A 14,905-nucleotide genomic window follows, 5' to 3' on the forward strand; every position below is an offset into this window, starting at 1 on the left:
AATGAATCATTCACTGAATTTGCGGGAGCACCTTTGTTTGTGCAGCACCCACACTCTCACTGCTGCTGGTCTCTGGACCAAGAATAGAACCGCGCAAGCTCAGTGTTAAGTAGGCAGACCGCGCCCCTTTCCGGGTAATTAAAAGGTAGGTGATTGGCTGCGTTGGCTCGTCCTCGCGGAGTAGGCGGGGCTGTGTGATCTGCAGTTAATCCGACAGGGATTGGATTGGACTGGAGCTGGAGCTTGAGCGCAGACAGGGGATCGGAGGAGAGTGACAGGTTTTGCTGCACTAACTTCTGAAACACCGACAAAACTAGGTGGACGCTAGGTGTTATAAATAGATAGGAGCAACAGAAAGATAGAGTAGAAGTTGTGTAACATGACAGACAAACTTTAGAGGTGAGTTTTTGGGGTGAGACGCTGAGGGGTTAACGGCGCGGTCCACCGACGACTCAACATGGATGTCCGGGGAGCAACGGTGCTGCTTTGAGAAGGAATTAAGGCCGTTTGTGGGTTATTTCTAGCCGAAGATTTTTTTTTTGTGTGTGTGACGGAGCTGAGGACGGTTTTAAATAAGCGGGTGAGTCTAGACTTTAAAACAAACTAGAAAACTTCAATTGTTACTTCATTGCTAGCATAATAAAAGTCTGTGTCTGTTTCACGCTTACAGTTCAAGTTCAGCTGTGGATTGTTGTAGCTAACATTTAGCAAAGGTGAGTCTTTTTAAATAAAAGCTTGTTGAAATGAATATTTTTCTTATTTCAACGTTATAATTCATTCACTTTGAATAAATCACAGCAACATAATAAATGATTACTGGAGTAACTGAAAGGCATACACACACAGAGTTTTAGCGTCTTTTTGTTTTTGAACTGTTTGTGTTGTTGTTGCTTGTACGCCTGCTGATCCAGTCTGGCTACCATTAATGATAAGCCCACCCCGTCTGCCCCCCATTGCCCCTTTCCATCTGTTACTTTGTTTTCCTGACCGCCTGCCTCTCCCTGTATTATTCCCTTGTGCGTGTGAGACTGCATAGACTGACCTTTTATTTATTTCCCCCCTTTCAAATGAGACACAAAGATGGCCCTCTGCTTCAGCAGAGCATCTTTTCACTGTGCCTGGTATTATATGTGTGGCTGCTGATGCCTTCACTTCTTCTTGTTGACATATGCTGATCCCCTGCAAACCAATACAAATGGCCTGCTGTCACACACATACACACAGATATTAGCCACCAAAGAAACACCTATAAGTAGCCTAATTTTATCAACCCACTAAATTCAGTTGTTACACTTTAATGTCATTTACTTTAAGAAAGTAAATGGGAGGACTGCTGATGTGTGTGTGTGTGTGTGTGTGTGGGAGGAGGAGTAGGTGTCATTATGTCAGCTTGTGTGCTGTTTGTTTCATGTGCTGCTCTGACAGACAGCATGATTAGTGACACTGAAGGTTAGCACTCACGCCTGCTCTTTTTATTTATTGCCCCTGGTTCTGTCAACAGTGACGTGAGCAAGAACACGGACACCCCGAGAACATTCCCATTGTTCGTCACAGTCAGCGAGCAGCTGTCCCCATCATCAGGAGCTGTCGATAGGGCCGCTTGACTTAAAATCTTTTGTCTCTATCTAAATTTCCTCTGGCTGAAAGTGGTTCTTGTTCAGCTCACTGATCATACATGAAGAAAATGCACCCTAAGGTGTGACATTATAAACTTTAACAAATTATTTTAGGCCCATTCGGTGTTGTTATAAAGTCCAGGGTCCACATCATCAGGACTTTATTCTGAGTGTGCAGTTACATTGCAGAGAAATGCAGAAACTAAAAACAATTGTCTTTAAACGTCATGTTTTGCTGCTAGTCTTTCTGTTCAAAAAGCATCTTCTTACGTTTTGAGCCGTGAAAGGCCTGAATGGATGATACCTGACGGCTTTGCTGTCTGTTAGCTTAAAAACCAGAGTTAAAATGTTGCTGTTAGACATTGTTTTACATTGAGTTGAATGTGGGTGCCCATGAGCAAACAGTCCACACACATTCTTTACTCAGAGTGAAGATATTTTGACCTAGAGTTTGTCTGCATTTATTCTGAAATCTCCTCTTATCACAGATTACACATTACACTGATAACACGACATCGACATTTCAGGTTGATGATTACTGGTGACTCTTCATACTTCATGGATTAGATCACAGTGTGATCACTGTTGGAGAAGAGTTTCGACAGCTCTGATGTTCCTTTTATTCTTTCCAGTTTGTGATGTGAATGTTTTACCAGTGTCTACGTCACTTCCAGATGTTAAAACTGTGGAGGCGAGACGTGCCACTCTCAGAGAGGCTGGGGGAGGACTCTCCGCTTGTTCCGGCACCTGGCCCCCCACCCACGGCAGCTCCGATGGGCCCCAATATTTCATGGCTTCCTGATGCCCCTCTTCTCAGCTCGGATCCACCTATCTTTCTGATGACTCCAGCGACGCAGGCTGTGTCTGGCTTCTTCGTCTGGACTGCACTAATCCTCACCTGTCACCAGGTAACAGCCTCCTGGTGTAGACTTTATATAAAAGATGACCACCCCAGGTTTTAAATTTGACCTGTCATATTTGATTTCTGGAACTTGCAGGGGCCATATTTTGATTTCACGTGAGGGTGGAGTGCTTATTTATCACCTAAGCTAGCAATAGCAGGCTTAGATCAGTAAGCTGCACCCAGACACTGTAGAGATACTTTGCAGATACTCAGTTAGCTGATAATTAGTGCTAAGTAACAGACTAATAATGTTAAAGTTTCATTTACAACAAAAGGAGAACAGACATCTTGGATATCAAGTATTCAATATTATTTATACAAAAACAGTTATGACTTTGAGAGCTAGCAAGATATAAGACACCAGCTGCATGTGTCAGCTTCCAAATTGACCACAATAGTTGAAGCCTTAATAAAGTTTAAAAAGGTGAGTTATATAACAAAAAATATCTCAGTACTTTTTATAAGAATGTTAATTGTCTATAGAGATGAAGACCGTTATTGCACCAGGTTGTGAGCAGGTCCTTAATGGTGCAAAGTTGGGATCCAATCACAGGTGGCCATTATGGGGACTGCAGCTTTTGGCACTTGCACATTGGCTCAGCACTTATCTCTATGGGCTCCTGCTTGTTTCCCAGTAGCATCAAGAGAGATATGTGTGCTGTTCAGTTCTACTTTTACTATAATATATTGTGCTCTGCTGGAAGTGCATGTGTTGGTGTTTGACCGAGCAGACGGTCTGTTGTGATGGATGTGCTCACGAAAAAGACAGACAGGTGTGTTTGTTTAATGCGCAGGTGATGTGATCCAGCAAACATCCTCAGGCCGAGAGAAGTTGCCGGGCAACATCCCGCGGCAGGTGTTTGTGACACAGAGCATGAATACACACACACACAGATACTTTAAAACGTTGAAAGGGGTTTATAAAATCACATTCCTGTGAGTTGAGCTCAGGGGATGTATTGATTAGTGAGGTCAGTGACATGGACCAACTCACAAGATAGAAAAAAGGCATAAATGACTTATAATAAAAAAATCTGAATGGAGGATCTACACAACGGCAGATGATGCTCATAAAACCTCTGCTCCATCCTGAGTTGTAAGGACTCTGTGCTCACTTCCTGTGAAATCCTCCATGCCCATTAAAGTAGACTTGTGAGTCATTGTAAAAACCTGCCAGTGTTCAGAAAGTCTCTTCCTTCTCTCCTAGATCTACATGCACCTGCGTTTCTACAGCTCGCCCAGGGAGCAGCGCCATATCGTACGGATCCTCTTCATCGTTCCCATCTATGCCTTTGACTCCTGGCTCAGCCTACTGTTCTTCACCAATGACCAGTACTATGTTTACTTTGACACCGTCAGAGACTGCTATGAAGGTGAGGACGTGCTGTTGATTTTATCTCATCAATGTCAAGCTAAAACTCTGAGCTCTCATGACCCACTAGGTCATTTGTATCCCATTAACAGAACTCTCTGATTTAAATCCTTTTCACGTCTTTGCAGGCAGCTTTTCCAGTTGAGTTGCTGAAACACATTGTGGTCCGATTAGAGTGGAAATGAATAGTCTGCTCTGTCATCCTTAACAGATTATCTACCACTACAAGTCAATACTTATTTTATAAAGGACCCTCTCACACTTATTAGATTCTTGCCTTTTCTGCATTATATTTTGGCTCTGTCTCAGCCATTTGATTTGGGCATAATTCTCTGGTTGGATTTAGAAAACTGGCTCTGAGAGGAAACACGACTCCAATCTCAGTAGAGACAGGATGAGTTTAATCACTAAAAATGGATTTAATAAAAAAATCTGGGCTCTTTTTGTTTTTTTGGTTAACGGAGATGGTGGGTTGGCGGCTTCTCGGCCAATGGTGACTCAAACAAAACACATTCCAACCGACATGTTGTATCCCGCGCTATTAAAGTCAGGAATTGGCAGAAGATGGTGAAAGGAAGTCGACTGCCTCCACCCCTCAGTCTCTGAGTTTAGTTGTCACGATAAAGCTAAAAATGATCTTCTTATTGTGACGCTGGGCTCACGTGTCGTGTCCTGTGTTGGCGAACCGATGACGTCACATGCTTTTGAATGTGAGCTGAAGGGAATCGCTATGTTTGGTTCTGCTTTTGGCAGGAAGCGTTATGTTCGTCATATTGCTTTGTCATACATATGGCTCACCTCCTCCGTCTCCGCGCTGTAGCCCAAGTCTTCACTCCCTTTTTCATTTCTCTTCATCCTCTCATCAGCCGTCATCTTCCTATAATGCCGCTGAGTCCTTTTCCTCGGCGAGGACCGACTTGTTGCATGGCAACCACGCTCACAAATCTCCCTCATCAACCAGATTGGCTGCATCAGATAATGAGTTTACCTCAACCAAACTTGCTGCAAACTTGCTCCTACTGTTCTCACTGTATGTAGGCCTACTGTATCACCGTGGCAACTGGCGCTTGCAGGCGGGAGTCCTTGGGGAAAAGTGAAAGAACATAATGGTAAACAGCCAAGACACAAGGAGAGCTGCTGGAAGCAGATGAACCAGTTCTCATCACTCAGCTCTGTGGACGAGCTTTTTGTGTTTGGCATGTGTGGCATCTTATTACCTGAGTACTGTCTGACAGACATCTGACGTCAGATAGAAGGCAGTGGGAAAGTTGTAGAGAGGGTTTGGGTGGAGTTTAAAAACAGAGCAAGAAAATATGCAGAAATAACACAGCTGCAAAGAGCTGATGAACTATAGTCACTGTCAGCAGTACAGAGACTTCTGTGCTATGGCACGATGCTTGCACGTGCACTGTGCTTTTGTGAACCTCCCATGCACAAACATGACACACACCCAGGATATGTTACATTTTCACACTTTACAATGAACTGATGCACAATCACTACCCTCCTTTATTTGGATTCTGTTTAATTCATTTTCATCTTATGCATTTAGTTCACAAAAGTTATGCAAGAGCGGATTTACCTTGCATGCATTCAAACACACCCCTGCGAGAGTGCGCGTATGCACGCAGGACTGGAAGGTCCTCGGGGGTTAACGGGATTAGCACTGTTGTGTTTTTTATGAGCCTCCTGATCTGGAACACCTTCTCACTGAAGCAGCACAGAGGAGAGAAAATAGGTGGCTGAACATTTATTAGCTAATGAAAGAAATACAAGTTTAGTTAATTCTTTGGATATTAAAATTGAAGGTCAAGTCTTGTCAGATTACGTGAATTATGTCCATGTGTTTTTGCATTGAGTAGAGCAGCACTAGATTTGATTTGGACATAAGTAGCTGTTGCTTTCTTATACTAAATATAAGCATGCTTGTGATTGTGTGTGAAGGTCATGCTTTAGTACACATTTATAAACAGCTGGTTTCCCTTTTGTTACAGTGAAATATTATTATGCCTTATGTCCCTATGACAGTATAAAAATTATTTCATATAATTACCTCATGTGTGGTCAGCTGTTGTTTTTGAGCTGCGCCTCAGTTTGAATTGTGCTGTATATTTCCATCCGCATGATAAAACAAATGTGACAGGAAGTGATGTGTTTGTTATTGTGTGACTGCTGGGAGGTCTGTGAGTAATCGAGTGAGTTACTGCTGTATTTTTTTTCAGTCAGCTATAAAAAATATGGGCTATTTTCTGACAATTTGAACCCAGTGTTGTGAAATGTTTAGTTGTTTATATACATGTAAAACAAATGGAGACAATTCTGTAACCAAACATGTTTAGAAAGTCTTAATATGTTTGTTGTGACATTAACAGTTTCAGTGAACAGGCTCCAGTCACAGAGGACAACACAGACTTAGAAAATCAATTGTAAAATTGATTGAATGATGGCTCATTTCCATTTAGCTGCGGTCCTTAGAATTCCTGGTATCGTGCATGTTGGTTCACTGTCACGCTGTCATGGCTTCTGGGAGACTTGAATGTGTCAATGAACCCATCATTTATTTCAAGTTTCCTACAGTGGTCTGAAAAGAGCTTTTCCAGAAACACCATTTACTGTAAGCAACGATCAAATAACAAACCAAAACTATCACATATGTAGCGATTATAATCAAATCAGCTCTTTTTCTCCCCCTGTGTCTCTTCAGCATTTGTTATTTACAACTTCCTGAGTCTGTGTTACGAATACTTGGGAGGAGAAAGCGCCATCATGGCTGAGATCAGAGGAAAACCGATAGAGTAAGTTCAGCCTAAAAGGCTTTCCTTTTGTTCTGCTGGTGTGAACTTGTATTAAACATGGGCAAAGTTTAAAATTATCAGGTCTGTTTTTACAAATAATCCCTTTAAGTCCCTAAAAGCTCAGGCTTCAGACTCTAAATGCTGCATTTCAGATGTTGATGTTTTTTACTGCTGTGTATGAGGAGCAGCCAATCAGCAGAAAGTTGTCCTGCAACAGCTTGTTCAGCCAGACAGTTAACAGACGGGCCCCACCGAGGCTGCTCTAGTCAAGTCCAAGAATGAAATTATGCAGCTGAAAAACACCTTTCAAAAAAGGTAGTGAAACTGGTGAGAACATGCAGTCTGCACACAGAAAGGCTTTAGCCGGACCTCGTCTTCCTGTGAGGCGACAGTGCTAACCACTGAGCCACCCATGGTGTAGCCATAATAAGTCCGCTTTAAACAGTATTTGTTTTCATGGCATGGACTCTTTGTAAAAAATACAAACTATTGCTCAACATGTTTTCCTTTTTCCTGATGTTTGGTTCCATCAGGTCCAGCTGTATGTATGGTACCTGCTGTCTGAGGGGAAAGGCCTACTCCATTGGCTTCTTGCGATTTTGCAAGCAGGCCACTTTGCAATTCTGTGTAGTCAAACCGCTCATGGCTGTCATCACCGTCATCCTGCAGGCCTACGGCAAATACAAGGATGGAGACTTTAAGTAAGTGCTGCAGACAGGAAGGTTGCTGGTGGTGTACTTGGTGGTGTATATCTGTGAGAATCCAGGCGTTTTTACGCGTTTCACAGCTTCCACAAAATGAGGATTACCACTTTAATTTCTAGATTAATTGAACGCTTCAGACTTTCATCTCTAATGGGAGCTTTCAATAATCACAAAAGGTAGTCAGAACTAACCCCAAACACAAACCAGCACCATTAATGCAGTTTTATCTGACCTTCACTCTGCAGTGTTGCCAGCGGTTACCTGTACGTGACCATCATCTACAATATCTCCGTCAGCTTGTCGCTGTACGCCCTCTTCCTGTTCTACTTCGCCACCAGGGAGCTGCTGAGCCCTTACAGCCCCATGCTCAAGTTTTTCATGGTCAAGTCGGTCATCTTCCTCTCCTTCTGGCAGGGTAGGTCAGCGCGGCAAAAGACGCCACACGACGTTTGTTATGAAAACAGGTGGAGTGACAGCTTCCTGTGCTTATTTATTTGTGGTCAGGCATGCTGCTGGCCATCCTGGAGAAATGCGGTGCCATCCCTCAGATCAACTCAGTGGAAGTGTCCGTCGGTGAGGGTACGGTCGCCGCCGGTTACCAGAACTTCATCATATGCATCGAGATGTTTTTCGCGGCACTGGCTCTGCGGCACGCTTTCACATACAGCGTGTACAAGGACAAAAGTCTCGATTTAACAGGTGAGAAGGAAGGCGAGGGAAGAAGAGAGGAAGGAAACAGCGGGGTTTAACACATCTGTCGTAAATGTTTACCGTCTTAAAAAAGAATTCAAAAAGTCTTTCACTTCGTGTCTGTCCTCCATCTCATTTCCATTCGTTTCAATGCATATTTCCTCATTCATGCCCCATTTTTTTTTCATTTTTTTTTTTACTACTTCCTTAAGTTTTTGTCTTCGCCTTTATTTTTCACCTCCTGATATCCCACTTGTCGTTTTCTACTTGCCTGTTTCTACATATCTATCTTCTTTTTTATCTTCTCCTCTCTGCTGCACTCTAAAGGACCTGTTCCTACATATGGACAGTTTGGTAGGTTGAACACCGCCCTTGTGCGTTTTCACACTGCTGCTATTTCTATTTTGATTTATTAAGCTGCATTAAGCCAGCAGTTTCTGTTCTCTCTCTCTTTTATTTTTAAAATCTCATATTTCAATTCAGTTTTGGTTCTTGTGCTGACATTTCCTAAAGCAACCCCCCAACCTTTCTCCCTTTATGCAGTTCTCCCCGTTTTACTTCCCTTTAAATCACTCTGAACCCCCTTTTCTTGCCTCCTCTCTAAATCTCATCCACTGCCCTTGTACAATTGCTCCCCCCCCCTTTCCCCCACTCATTCCTTCTTTTTACATCCTTTAAATCACTGATGCCCTTTTCCTTTTTCTCCGAGACTATCCCCTTGTCTTAAATCTCTTTCTGTTTTTGACTCTTTTATCTCTCTTCCTTTCCCTTCTCTCTCTCTCTCCCTGTGCTTAAACATTATAAATCCACTTTCTTTTGATGTTTATCCTCCCACCGTCCTTCCTTTTCTTTTTTTTCACTTGCATCCAGTCTCTCTATTTTTCACCCCAGCTTTTGGCCTCTAACCCTCCTTTTTTATGGCTCTCCCGCAGGCCGCTGCGCCCCCATGAAGAGCATCTCCAGCAGCCTGAAGGAGACAATGAACCCGGGCGACATGGTCCAGGACGCCATCCACAACTTCTCCCCGGCCTACCAGCAGTACACCCAGCAGTCCACGCTGGAGCAGGGGGCGCCACCGCCAGTCTCCCGCGCCCACAGTGCTGTCAGCGGCCGCGGGGACACAGAGAAAACGCTGCTGCTCAGCTCAGACGATGAATTTTAGAGCGGAACAAGTCAAAAGCGGGCAAAACTTGACATCAGTCTGATGTCAAAACAGCTGATGGTACTCTGCTCTCTGCAGCCGATCCCCCTCAGTGTACAAATCAGTAGTTGCTTGTTTGCTTTTGTTTCCCCTGTTTTGCGACTGATCAAAAAATGCAGGGGCCGCCTTTCCCAAGGGTCACAAGTGGGAACACGGTTGAGTTGTGAGTCATACTTTCAGATAATGACTCATAGCTTTGGAACAAAAACTGAATTTCTTTTTTTTCTCCCTCTCTCTTTTTTATGCACAGTCCTGTTTCTCCTTCCTTGTGTTTAGCAGCGGAGCTGTAAACTTTATAGGTGTTGCTATTTATTTGTTCAGATTCACATTCTGATCTTTGGCAGTGTTTACCAAGGTTTCTTCTTTGGACATGATTCATAAACTTGAAAGAATATTTAGTCAAGACATTGACTGGTTGGTCAAAGCGCTTTAAAGCAGTTTTCAGTGTTGTGGAGGTCTTCGTATGGGGGTGAGAGACCCTGGGCAGCAGTTGGTGATGCATTTAAAGGGAAAGCATGTCAAAAACAGGAGTTAGTAAACACAACACATGGATCAATGTTGTTATTGATATTGCAGAGGGGGAGGCAGAGCAGCTCATAGATTACAGAGTGCATCTGCGGCCGGGGCAGGAGAGCCGGTCGGGATTACACTTGTGTAATTGGAGCGTTATTTGAATGGCCGGGATTAAAGCTTGTGTTTCACTCTGATAGTAAGACCTCTCCAGGCCACAATGTAGGTTAAATGAGGAGAAAACAGAAGAGGAATTTAGGCTAAAGCTAACTTTAGATGCCTTTTCTCGTTACTGGAGCTTTGTCGAAGCTGGGCGTGCTGTAGTTCACGTTCAGAGGCGAACAGAAGTTTCAATTCTACTCTTAGTTAGGTGTTGTGCTTTGATTTTTGAAAACAGGATAAGTTTGAATTTGATAAAAAAGATCTGGCAACTAAGGCAAGGAGTGTGTGGGCAGCTGCCTGTGTGGCAGTTATTTTTGCAGGGATTTAATAAAACATTTTAGCGTGTGCCTACACAGCTGTTAAATGACAGTACATCATTCTGAGTGCTGTCACAACCTTTATGGACATCATGCCTCCAGCTGAAGCATTATTGAGCCAACCTACAACTCTTATCTCATCAGATATCAGTATTGTGATTAGTTTATCTTTCTTCAGCTTGACCACATGTGGGTCGTAGGTCGTAAACATTGTTGTTGTTGTTGTTGACATTACTGAGTTTCTTTGAGTTGGATTCGCTTTTATTCTTCCAGTCAGTCTTTTTTTAATTTTTTGGTGTAAGTTTACCGCAGTCTAAGCTGTTTTTTTTATTTTTATTTATTTGTAACTGGAATTCTTGAGTCATCTGAATGACTCACAAGAACCTGCCAACATTTTTTTAGTTCTACTTTCACTGCTTTGCTGTAGCTCTGTCTCAACACCAGGGGGCCACAGGGAGCGCGTTTGGAGCCAGTTGTAGGTCATAAACATACAGTCAGAGCTTGAAGCATATTTAAAAATTTTAAATGCACCAAGAAAATGTTTGTCACTTTTTTAATGTCTTCTTAGGACTGTCTTCTATTTTCATTGGAAAGCAGAAATGTGTCCCATGTTCAGACAGTGCTTACGTTTTTTTCCCTTCTTTTGCAGGGGCAAATTTTATTTTGTGCTTCTGCCTGAGACATTATTAGTTCTAAATAGGAGAGAAGCCACGTGTGCGTGCAGGAGCAGCCTCTTATTTATAGACACTTTAAAAACGGGGTTATTTTTAGCGATGATGAAACTGAGGTCGCACTGCAGCTCCTACTGACAGGTTGCTTGCGTGGCATTAAATTAACTCTCAGTTTAAAAGCAAAGCAGACAGTATGCTGATTTGCACTCTGTGTCATAATTCACCCTTGTACTCCTCATCTTTGTCTGCAGCCATGCTGTTTGCTGCAGTGTGAGTTGTTCTTATGTGGGGAAAAAAATGTTTGTTGTAGACTAATGTTGCACATAAAGTACATGAAAATATTAAGTGCTATCTACAGGAGTAAATGTATGTCTAAATAATCATATATACTGTATAGATTGATCACAGGAGAAACAAAGGCCTATTTTTTTTTTTTTACAACTTTTGTTTCAATATGTTTTTTTTGTTTCTAGTTCTTTGTATAATGCTGCTCACAATGCTTCTGTGTCACGTTAGATGGAAAACCGTGAAGACAAATAAAGATATTTACTGTTGTTTTTTTGTCTAATTCACATTATTTTCCTCTAATGTGCATTAAAATGACATGTATGTGTCAAATATGTTGCCAAGGAAGGGTTAATGAAAATGTTAATGAGTTGCATGTTATGAAATTGTGTTTTTGGAGATTAACACGTTAAAACTAGTTAATGTGCTAACTAGTCATCTGCTAGAAAGGAAGCTATTTGCCCTGCGATGCTAATTGTCTTAAAATAAAATGAGCTAGGACAACAAAGTAAATGGTCTTTGGCAACAAACATATATTACACATAGATGACCTCCAGCTTCAATTCACTTTTCTTTTTAGATCACTGCTTCCTGTAACAATTAAGACTTTACAATATCAGAGAACGCCACCTACCCGATGATCCACCTTTGTATGCTACTCCCTCCCCTTATGTAGTAATTGCATAAAAATATATTTGGAGTGATAAGTGCAAAGAATAAGCTTTATCTATGTGCAGCTGCATAACTAAGGGACGACACTGGGTCACATGATCCACTCTAACCATCATCATTGTCATAAAGAAAACTTTTCCACCTTACCTCAGAGGTAGACAAGGTCTTGTGGTCTTTGACCTAAACTGGAAGATATTTCGTACATGGACAGGATCCTGAAAGCTCTGCCTCCCATTATATTTCTAGAGACTCTAGGAAACACAAGTAAGCCAGCAGACTGATAGAAAACATCTCCACACTTACCACGGAGTACTAGATGTCATTTATATTAAAAACAGCCTCCAAACACCAGGAGAAATAGCCCTGCGAGTCAGTCAGGGATTTATCAGAAGAGCTGAAATAACATAAGCACTTTTCTCTATAGAGACTATATATTTAAGGTTTATCAAGACACTGACTCAGAATATACATTCAACAGCCACTTCATTAGGTACACCTGTTCAACTGCCTATTGACGCAAATATCTAATCAGCAAATCAGATGGTAGTAATTCATGATCAAGATGACATGCTGAAGTTCAAACTGAGCACCAGGATGGAGAAGAAAGGCGATTTAAGTGACCTTAAATGTTGCATGTTTGTTGGTGCCAGATGGGCAGGTCTGAGTATTTTAGAAACTGCTGATCTGCTGGGATTTCCCCACACAGTCACCTCTAGGGTTTATAGAAAATGGTCTAAAAAGAGAAAGTATTCAGTGAGCAGCACTTCTCTGGACTTTGGTGACAGAGGTCAGAGAATGGCCAGACTCTGTTGAGCTGATAGGAAGACAACTGTAGCTCAAATAATCACTTGTTACATGGCAAGGCATGCAGAAGAGCATCTCTGAAAGTACAATGCAAACCAGATGGGCTACAGCAACAGAAGACCACATCAGGTAAACAACATGAAAGCATGGATTCATCCCACCTTGTATCAGTGGATCACTCACAGTGTACCCATCTTCTGATGACTGCTTCCAGCATGATAATGCACAGTATCACAAAGCTTAAATCATCTGAAACTGATTTTTTAACTTGAGAAGTACTCAAATAACCTCCAGTCACCAGATCTCAATCCAATAGAGGATCTCTGGGATGTGATGGAACAGGATGGACGTGCAGTCAAAAACAACAACAACAAAAAAACAAACAAAACAGTAGCAACTGTGTGATGCTGTTGTGTCAATATGGACCAAAATCTGCAAGGAATGTTTCCAGGACCTTTTTGAATCAGTCATGAAGAATGAAAGCAGATCTGAAGGCAAAAGGCAGTCCAACCTGGTAGTAGTAAAGTATACCTAATGAGTTGTCCTATAAGAGTAAATTGCTATAAATACATCAAAAACTGGAGGCTAAGTTCATTTCCCCACGGTTCTGCTAACCACTCACACACGTAACTCGACTTTATCTTTGCATCCAGACCAATAAGTTGTGCAACACATCCTGCAGATCCACTTCCTCTCATGGACCGCACACGTTCCAAAAAACAAAGCAACCGAGACCACAGTTTTATGTACAATATGTACAACATTTATTATAATTAATATATAAAATAGACAATGTACTTAAATTTTCACAATAGAAAAAATACAAGTAATAAATAGAAAGACCATTTCTGTTTTGCAGGTATTATAAAACATCCAGCAGGGTTTGACAGATGTGAGACGTTAAAATATAGAGAATAAATGCTTTGCCACACTAATACTCATATATAGCTAAATATATGCCTCATATCTTTAGGAGTTATTTGTCAACAGTTTCATGTGTTACCATGCCTACTTAATATATTATATTGCTAGCACTATTCAGTGGCCTAAACTCCCATGAAATTTAAGCCTGCTGAGTGAAACAGGCCTACGTCAGACGGAGGCTTTTCAAGTGAATAAAACACCACCTCTATGCACCTTCTTTTCCAGTCTGCTGTGCCTACTTTCTTTCTCCATCATCAGTCTTCTTCTCAACCCTCCACTCTCACCCTCGTCTCCATCAGTCTTCTCTCTCTCTTTAACCTCCTGTGTCTCTGTCTGCCCCGCCCATTCAGAAATGACCTCAAATTTTTTTTCTCCGCACAAACAACATACGATTCATCTTAGAAAAATAATGTCCCTCCAAGATATCCACGACGACGAGCTAGTACAAACATTGCAAAAATATACGTAAAACACACATATACACGCACGCACGCGCACACACACACACACAAATCGTCATACATCAATATGGCCATTGGCTTTGAGCATATTTCTACACAGCTAATAATCAAACGTTTTGTAAAGTAATCATCGTCGCCACGCAGCACAATAATTAGACGTGAGAATATCCTCAGACTAGTCATAAGTACTTTTTGAAAACATACAGAACATCACAGCACTCGTTAGCTTGTCTTGTCATAATATCTACTTTTAAATACAAATAAAATTTAGAATATATAAATGTCACTGAACATTTGCGTCTCTCAGACATTACAAACAACACAACAACGGGAATGTTTGCAGAGGATTTGCATCGACTTGAGCGTAATTCCTACCAGACGTGATTCTATTTCCACACATTCGTTTATTCAGTTATTTATTTAAAATGACCAACATTTTTCGTCAGAAAGAAGAAGCCACTGACGTTGGACTTGGCCAAACTGCTGCACGGCAGTTTTTATGAAACGAGAAATTTGGGATTAAAGCTTAGAAAAAGATGGAAATCCACAGAAATCACAATGAGAAATAAGAAGCGAGTCGTTTCAGACAATCAGGAGGACTGGTGAGCTCCTTCATACACTGAAGGCACTGCATTAATGTGAAAAATGAGCACACATATAATACAGAATTGTCTTTTTGGACTGGTGAGACCCCCCCCCCCCAAAAAAAAAACAAAAACAAAAACCTGGAAAATCTTAGTGAATCGCACAACTTAGAGAAATTCACAATGCACTCAGGCAGCATTTCTCTGACCGTTTCTGCTCCCAAAAGTCTCAT

The 14,905-nt window shown here is 41.7% G+C and overlaps 1 protein-coding gene across 3 annotated transcripts; it reads left to right on the forward strand.

Moving 5' to 3' along the window:
- Window positions 1-206: 206 nt before the first annotated feature.
- Window positions 207-10,487, forward strand: tmem184ba (transmembrane protein 184ba). 3 transcript variants are annotated; one of them, XM_005721824.1, is made up of 10 exons: window positions 207-580; window positions 671-713; window positions 2,291-2,524; window positions 3,728-3,893; window positions 6,597-6,687; window positions 7,221-7,388; window positions 7,637-7,806; window positions 7,896-8,090; window positions 8,409-8,435; window positions 9,014-10,487. In XM_005721824.1, exons 3-10 carry the CDS (start codon window positions 2,291-2,293, stop codon window positions 9,241-9,243), a joined length of 1,281 nt encoding a protein of 426 aa, XP_005721881.1. In that variant the 5' UTR covers window positions 207-580; window positions 671-713; the 3' UTR covers window positions 9,244-10,487. The 3 variants fall into 3 exon arrangements, with proteins under 3 accessions (XP_005721881.1, XP_005721882.1, XP_005721883.1); XM_005721825.1 differs by lacking the exon at window positions 671-713; XM_005721826.1 differs by lacking the exon at window positions 8,409-8,435 and having other exon boundaries at window positions 208-580.
- The last annotated feature ends 4,418 nt before the right edge of the window (window positions 10,488-14,905 follow it).

Source organism: Pundamilia nyererei, unplaced genomic scaffold (assembly GCF_000239375.1).
Source record: "Pundamilia nyererei isolate P.nyererei 1_Seehausen unplaced genomic scaffold, PunNye1.0 scaffold00005, whole genome shotgun sequence".
NCBI classification, from domain to species: Eukaryota; Metazoa; Chordata; class Actinopteri; order Cichliformes; family Cichlidae; genus Pundamilia; species Pundamilia nyererei.

Coding starts and splice junctions, on each gene's coding strand:
- tmem184ba (XM_005721824.1), top strand. CDS start 2,291: ATGTTAAAACTGTGGAGGCGAGACGTGCCACTCTCAGAGAGGCTGGGG. Junction 3,894..6,596: donor CGTCAGAGACTGCTATGAAG/GTGAGGACGTGC, acceptor GTGTCTCTTCAG/CATTTGTTATTTACAACTTC. Junction 7,389..7,636: donor TACAAGGATGGAGACTTTAA/GTAAGTGCTGCA, acceptor TTCACTCTGCAG/TGTTGCCAGCGGTTACCTGT.